The sequence below is a fragment of the Pyxicephalus adspersus genome, chromosome 2 (assembly GCF_032062135.1).
Source record: "Pyxicephalus adspersus chromosome 2, UCB_Pads_2.0, whole genome shotgun sequence".
Classification (NCBI taxonomy): Eukaryota; Metazoa; Chordata; class Amphibia; order Anura; family Pyxicephalidae; genus Pyxicephalus; species Pyxicephalus adspersus.
Window position 1 is genome coordinate 117,227,973 of NC_092859.1, and position 8,619 is coordinate 117,236,591.

Consider the following 8,619-nt stretch of genomic DNA (forward strand, 5'->3'; position numbering starts at 1 on the left):
GTGGCAATCCCGTGCAAACTTTGGGAGGAAACTATTAATATATTTATTTTATAGAATGGAAACGCACGCCCATTCTCGCAGTTTACCAAGGCTAGCGCTGTGCTTGCCGGGAGTTGTAGTTTCCTGCAGCTAAAACGGAAGGATTTGGCGTAGGGTTGAACTACAATTCCCGCGAAGCTTTGCGCCAGTGGTCAGTCATGGGATGCAGTGGAGAGTGCAGGGTGAGTGGAGAGCTGAGCTGAGTAGTTTGTTGAGTGGGGAGACGTCTGAGCAGCGCTATAGTCAGTGATTGCGATATAATTACATAGAATGGAGACATTGCATAGACTGAGAGGCTGCAGAGGAAATACATTGTGATCACATGTGTGTTCTGTTGGCAGGATATCAACTATAGAGCAGTCTGGGTGCAACACAAGAAATGCAAGCCAGAGGCAGCTGTTACAACACAAGGAAGGAAGCAGATTTTCTGTAGATGGGAGTATAGTCTCATAGATGCAGCTTTAATATATCACATCTCCGCTGCTGCCTATCAGCAATCAGTAACTGCCTTGGAAGCCATCAGATTCCTCCAATGACATGTACCTGAATGCAGGATTCACTGATGGGAATGTGTACTGGTGACGGGTGAAATAGATATGCCAGGGGTGGAAGACAGAAGGCACAGCCAGGACACTGAAGACCCTATGACCTCCTCACCCACCGGAGAACACACCAAAGAACTGCCAGCCAAACTTTGCGGTCATTTGGCAAAGCTTTCCGGAAAAGGACCACTAAGGAGCTTCAAGAACCGCTGGTTTGTGTTTGACCCTCGGCGCTGCTACCTGTACTACTTCAAGAGCCCGAACGATGCCCAATTCCTGGGATATATAGACATTGGCGATGCTTCATTCAGCTATGACTTGGAGGCAGAAGAAGGACAGTTTGAGATCCATAGCTCTGGACGGGTTGCTATTCTCCGGGTAAACGCACATTGTCATGTTGAAAGATATTTGTCCATTTTATTTGATATATATAGATCAGTGTTCAACCCAGAAAACTTCATAAGCCGGGTGGGAAGAAATTGTAGGGGGGTGGCAGCACCTGTATTGTGACCCAACTATTCATAACCACCCAAAAACAGCCGGGGGGTTACCGAAAAGTGCTGGGTGGTGCACGTGTCTAAAAGGGGCTGGGGAGAACACTGCACATAGAACACACATATATATCAATCTATAAATTTCAGACAGAGCAGGAAGGATAAGAACCTGTGTTCGGTATTGGTTCCATTTGGGGCTTCATTAGGGTCATTAACCATCACCGCCATTGTGACAGTGGCTGGCAAATGTTGTACCAGTTTGGAAGCCAGGTAACATCTGCAACAGGAACACAGAAAATGTTACAAAAGGTTTCAATCCAAACCTACTCTGTATTGCCATTGGTAATGTTCCCTCTCTTCCTATCCTATAGAACCATTATCACTGGGACAGTAATGGGGGGTTCTTAAAAGAACCAATGCAAAATTATACTTTTGGCTGAGCAAACGCTTTGCAGCTTTTAATATGTAATTATGTTTAGGTTCCATTAGGAGAATATACATTTACATATACATATAAATCCAATGTATTTTGGAGTACCAGAACCAGATTTTGTTTTTCAGTTCCATTAACAGCATTTATTTGTCCCATTATATTACTAAATTATAATTGCTTAGAGCTTTTTATCATTTATTTTCTTGGATATTTCTTAGATAATAATTTATCCAAATTCAGACGTACTTGTTTCACTTTCAGAATGTATCATGTATGGGTACTGTAGGTGATCTCTGGTGAGCCTCCTCCCAACATGCACACAATCCTCCGTGTATTTTGGAGTGGCCCCCTATTATTGAATATGAGTCAGAAACTTTGAGCACTGGGTTATCTTCTCGTGTCTACTATCATACAATATATTTCTAGATTGTAAGCTCTTCAGGGCAGGGTCCTCCCCTCCTGGGTCACTGTCTGTATTCTGTCATTTGCAACCCCTAATAATTGTACAGTTCTGCATTATATGTTGGCACTATAAAAATCCTGTTTAATAATAATAATAATAATCATATATATATATATATATATATATATATATATATATATATATATATATATATATATACACACACACACACACACACTAAAAATCAGTGTTTCTCAACCAGGGTTCATTGGAATCTTAGGGTTCCTCCAGAGGTTGCTGTGGGTTTGTCACTTTTAGGTCAGTTTAAGTGAACCAAATGATCTTTTTGGCTATCTGTACAGGTGACATTCTTCCCACTGACCAGCAATGTAAGAGACGTTCTGCCTACTGACCATCACACTAATATACTGTAAGATGTGGATATAATAGTAGATATATATATTGTAGTAGAGATTCCTTGAAGACCTGAAAGTTATTTTAGGGGTTCTTCCATGACAAAAAAATCGAGAAACACTTCTATATACTATAAGTTAAAACGTTACCTATTTCTGTATTTCTAGCAATCTCCATTTGGCCGGTGGTACCGTTGTTTGTCCTATGTATGCACAGAGATGTGTTTTTTTTTTTTTTTGCACAGTTTTGCAGAAAATTGCATTAGAGACAAATTCTATAATTGTATGGTGACCTGTAGATATTGTGTATACTCCTATGATGTGATAGTGTGTTCATTTAGGTATGATCCTGGCTGTTTAATGAAATGATGAATCCTAGATCGAATTCATGAGAATCCAGAAAAGACAACAATATATACGCCTTTCTTTACAGGGAAGAGTCTGTGCAAGACAGGAAGTTCTGTAACAATAGCCTCTTCTAGGGAATAAAATGACATTTCTTGCACTTAGTTCTGTATCAAAAAAAAAAATGATTCATTATGATACATAGTGTTGGTCTTTAGAATCATTGCAATATCATTGTGGATTCCTAGGGTCGGACAATCCCATAAAACAAAGAAACTTTTTTTTATCAGTAAGCAAACAGGAGCCGGTTCCTGGTAATGTGTACATTCTTTACTTAGTGACTAGTTCATATGTTAACATGGGATCTGCTAGGATGGTTGGTTACTTGGAAAAAACAGACACAATCCAATCCGTGTCCTATGAAGTCTGAAATTTTTCCTGAACGATTTTCCTAAACATTATATTTGTAAATTTGTAAATGTTTTATATTAGAATGATGAAGAGTACTGCTTTCTGAAAGGTTTATACTAAGGTTCATATTTAATGGTGTATTCTGCATTTGCATGTCTGCATGACTGCCTCAGCAACTTGTTGGGTATATATACTAACCACATCCTCCAGAAAGTTGGTGGAACAGAACAGAGATGACTAATTATTATTTCAGAGTTGGTTCAAGGTGCTGGGCTGAGGTGGTTTTGTATCTCAATGAACTGTCTATAGAATTGTGAGATGCACAGTAGTCTTTCGATGTATTAAAGACATACATTCAGCAGCTTTGTATAAAATTTAGAAGTATAGAGGGGTTGCCATTGTCAACCTCTCGAAATTCCTGTTTGCCTAGCTATAATATTGTTCCTGAGTATTCACCTTGTTTATATAAGGTTGACTATTGGAAAAACTGCTGCTTTCCTATAGTTTATATATTAATAATATTACACCGTATTTTCATAGTGCCAACATATTACGCAGCGCTGTACAAAGTTCATAGTCATGTAACTAACTGTGACTTGCTGTCACTTAGTAAGAATAAGTGCTGTGAGCACTCTATCTAATTTGAAGCCTCTATCATCCTGGGTAGAACTGTTACTTTTTAGGTTGGGTACACATGTGCAATGGTCGCATAATCAGGTCAGGGCCGATATCAGACGCGAATCTAGCGTGTGAACAGCACTTGTTGTCCATCGTCTGAACGACCTTCTTCACGGATCCATGGATGTTGGATGAGGAATAAACTTGATGGAAGTAAAGGGGGAGAGCGCAGCGGGGTGCCGCTCCATCGTTCTCCCCGCTCTCCATAGGGCAAAATGAAACTGTATGTACAGCACTCATCCATGCATCGTGCAGTCGTTAGTAATCCTTTCCAAAGACAATTATTGCACGTGTGTACATAGCCTTAGTCATTACATTTATACCCCAATGACTGGCTATCACAATTTAGGTAGCACCATTGAGTCAGTCACACACCAGTGGCCCCTTTTTCAGACTGTTCTACCAAAAGATGTTTCCAATTTATGATGATGTCCTAGGATCTTCAGTGAGTTTTTGAACTACTGAGGAAAGCTTCATCCCTTCTCTTTCATCAGAAAAAGGGTTTCCTGCTTCCATTCGCCTTTGTCTAGGACGGCTGTAGAAATCATGTGTATTTTCATTCTATTTTGGCAGTAATGCGTGCACTTTACTTTTTTCTTATTCTATACAAAGACAAATCATTATTCTGACTTTCTGCTTAATTCCTTCCAAAAATAGTCAGGGAATTCCATCTTAATGAGGACACCATTTTTTCTATCACTTTCTTTTTTCCCTAGAAGCATGACTTTCACAGACTGTAAGTCTGACTCTCTGTGTTTCCAAATAGAACAAAAAAATGAGTTTAACCATTCTATCTCTCTCTATCTATCTAATAAATATATATACACTGCAGTGCTCAACCCAGAAATATTTTTAAGCCGGGTGGGAAGAAATTATAGGTGGGTGGCAGCCCCTGTATTGTGACCAAACTCTTTGGTAACCACCCAAAAACAGCCGGGTGGGTGCTAAAAAGTGCCGGGTGGTGCGCCCAGCTAAAAGTGCCTGGGGAGAACCCTGCACTGGGGTCCCATTGTCTAATTCAGGTCTATAGTCTAAAGCAGCTTTTCTCATCCTTTTACCTCCAGAGAAACCTCCTAAATTTTCTCCAGGTCTTGGGGAACCCCTGTGAATATCAATTCATCGGGTGTTACATTATTGGTGATCTGGAAGAACGTTAACTTTACAATGGTGGTCTGAATGCTGCCCTAAAGATGGAAAAATGATCTCTTATGTCTTGCTGCTGGTTCTGAAAAGTGACTTTGGACCAAGCATTATGTAGGCACAAGCTATCATCCACAGCTCAAGGAACCCCTAGAATCCTCTTTAGACACATTAGTGTTCCACAGAACCCAGATATGAATGGCTGGTCTAGAGGAAAGAAGCTGTTTCATCATTTTATGTCTCTCAAACATTTCCAAAAGAATGAGGTTTTTACATTAGGCACACAAGTACCTTACAGGATCTAGTAACGGAAACATTATCATAGAACCAGTTTATTTTTATTTGTAAGACAGATATTAACATACTTATACTTCAATCTTTTAGGCTTCCAATCGACAGGCAATGGCCTACTGGTTACAGGAGTTGCAGCAGAAACGCTGGGAGTATTGCAACAGGCATCGTACATCAAAGAAAGACAATAATCTGAACACTTTGGCTCCGGAAGTCCCTGCTGGACTGGTGGCCAAGGAAAGTATAGGTAAATACGCTGTTTATATTCATAATTAGACATGCTGTGATTGTTACTTTTTTTAGTTAGAATCCTATCTAGCCACAAAGCCAAATCAAATTTTGAGGGATTTTAGATTTAGTTGAATAACTTTTAGATTTTAGAGTTAAAATCAGTTACTAGCAAGAATTTATATTTTCAGTTCTGAAGTTACTACTTTAGTCAAGCTGCTTCTGTTCTGCTATACAAGCAGGAGTCGTCCTTTAATACCCATTGTTATGTTCACAAGAATTATCTGAGCTCTAGTCTCAAATTATTAAAAATGTCTCTTAGCTGTATAACCTGTTTTAGATTTAAAAAATAAATGTGTTCTGTATATATGTGAGCCAACATAGAAACTTTTCCCTGCCTAATCTTTATCCTCTCTTCCTCCTGTGTTGTTGTTTGTATCTGTCACTTGCAACCTCTATTTATTGTACAGTGCTGCATATTATGTTGGCGCTGTATAAGTACTGTTTGCTTTTAATAATATTAATAATAATAATAAATACATGCCAGATACAATAGGCATTTATGGTTAATAAAATTATTGCCAGTTGCGCAGAATGAGTACATTGTGGGTTCTTTTTCTTTAACAGATTCACACAATTTATGTAATCAAATCCAGTTGGAAAATTGTGTGAATCATTGGTAACAGTTGAGCGAATCTTATCTGAAATTTTTTTTTCAATAGACTTTACTATTTTTGTAAAGCAGGTTGAGATGTTCAAATGCACATTCTTTTAAAATGACCCCCACCCCCTTTGGGTAGAAAAAAAAATTTGATACAAAAAGCAGTGTTGAACCCAGGAATTTTTTAATGCCGGGTGGTAAGAAATTATAGGTGGGTGGCTGCCCCTGTATTGTGACCCAACTCTTTAGTAACCAGCCAAAAACAGCCGGGTGTTTACTGAAAAGTGCTGGGTGGTTCACCCGGCTAAAAAAAGCTGGGGAGAACACTGATAAAGTAAATAGGTCTCTTATTTTCCTTTTTGTATCAGTCCCTTCAAACAAAGATTAAGGAAAGGTCAAGTAAAAGGAAGTCTTACATTACCAGAAATGTAGTTTTACTGAATGTGTTTTGTTTACATAAGAGCACAAAGAACACTAAACCTGTTTTAACTTTATCTATTTTGATCAAAACAGTGTTATGTAGGCTGTGTATAATAGAACAATGTTAGGAATTTACATACTTGGGCTGCAAGGATTCACGTGTGTGGGGTACTGTATATGGGGAAGACAACCGTGTGAAAGCATGAAAATTTGGGAAAAAATGAGGAAGGAAGAACATGTTAACCCTGCCTAACCCTAACACTTGTGTTTTGTTATGGTGTTTTTCTGCTTACTAATTCTATCTTTGTTTTTTTTTTCCCTTATAATTGGACATCCAACACAAAAACACTGAACCGTAGGTAAATCCTGAATAAAAATATTGTCAGTACATAAAATAATATATTACAGTGATGTAAAACTGAAATTTTAAAGTTGAATACTGGATTTACCAACGTAAATATTTTACTCACTAGCCAAAGGATATAAATCCACTTTATGTGGCTTGTAGAATAAACAGCGACATTCTGTGCAGGGAGCGGACCTATGGGAGAAATCCAGTAGAACCCCCGCTGCAGAAAACAGGAGGAAAGGAGCAGATAGACCAATCACTCTGCACAAGGGGTTCAACTCTGTCTGCCCATGTAGAGGAGCTCCCTGCAATAGAAGTTTCTTCCTGGATTACTATAAAAATCTGAAGAAAAATCACAAAGAACACAGAAAGTCAGAATACAAATATCTCTTGTAGTTATACAATATTTGCTTATCCCAGAATGTAAAGCGGAGCTAAACCATTCACTGCAGGATGTCTCCTTCTTTTCTCCCTGAAGATGGTTTATGGCCATCTTGATTGGCCGGGGATGAACTTTCAGTTTATTATTTCCCAGCACGTGCAAGGGAAGCCGGGGATACTTTCCCGATCTTGGATTTTTTTTTAAAGTTGGACTTTATTCTGTCTTTATAGGTGACAATGATAAAACCCTGCTGATAGTTGGTCCCACACATCCTCATAGGGCAGCAAGGTTTGGGAAACAGAACAGGGTGTAATGGGTTGTTAATACTTGGGATGGCCATTTCTTCAACAGTACTGGGGATAGCTGTAGTAATAACAAGCAACAAATCAGCAGATAACACAGGGAAATGGCATAATGCTGACTTCTGCTCATCTACCATTAGGCACAGGATTTTCAGTGGGTCCAAAAGTACTGAGCATCATGTTATCTGCTTAAAGCTCCTAAAGGTACTTCCTAATTTGTTTTTGCAAATCGCTGTACAAGTGCAATTGTAATAAAAGTGCAGTCTGTGTACAAATACTTGTGTGCAATGGCACAGATTTTCATTTTAGGATACATAAAATGGGCACATAAATGTAACTTTCTGTAAATGTTATTATTTTGTAGACAATACCAGCATGCCAAATGTTAATGATGCTGCAGAGAAAGCTCGGAACCACTTTGCGGTTGAGATGTGTCCAGATGTACTTAGTGACCAGACTTCAGACCATAGTTCTGGGCACACAGCTGCGGTGCAAGGCCTGCTCAGACAGTGGAGCAATGATATAAGGTAAGAGATCTGTTGAGTCCAGACAGCCATGGTCATGCTTACAGAAAAACAGAACCAAGATGACGCTGATCAGTGGTCAGTCCACGCGCTTGCATTGTGTATTAGAATCTGGGATTTCTCACTTCTCTAGACTGACAAGCACCTATTACTTTATTTTTATATTTGCATAATCTTTTCCAAGGGCTAGCTCATTGTTCTTATGAAGGGATGAGAGGCAGGGTTATGTGATTTGTTCAGGAAGCCTGAACACCCTGCTGGCACTGCCCACCAGCTATGATATGGCTCCATGGCATAGAAAAGCACAGTGATCCAGGAACCCAAATATTGGGTATAAAAAAGTCTGTAATGAAAACTAAAGTTTTATTTTAAAAAAAGTTCATTACCTTGTTGATATGGGGGAGAAAATAAATCGGATAGGCAAAAGATAAGCAGAATAAACTGCAGCTTTAAAGCTTGTGTGAGATATTAGTGATTCGGTTTACATACCGTGTTTCCCCGATTTTAGGACATCCCCATTAAGTAAGCCACCCCCGATTTTTAAAAAAATAATTAAAATAAGAC

The 8,619-nt window shown here is 38.9% G+C and overlaps 1 protein-coding gene across 1 annotated transcript in view; it reads left to right on the forward strand.

Annotated features, from left to right (window-relative positions):
* The first annotated feature begins 205 nt into the window (after positions 1-205).
* TBC1D2B (TBC1 domain family member 2B) overlaps positions 206-8,619 on the forward strand; it is a 32,736-nt gene continuing 24,322 nt past the window's right edge. Inside the window, exons 1-3 of the mRNA XM_072402064.1 lie at positions 206-959; positions 5,283-5,436; positions 7,896-8,058. Of these exons, the coding sequence (XP_072258165.1) occupies positions 636-959; positions 5,283-5,436; positions 7,896-8,058 (641 nt within the window). The 5' untranslated portion in view covers positions 206-635. The remainder of the gene's footprint in view (positions 960-5,282; positions 5,437-7,895; positions 8,059-8,619) is intronic.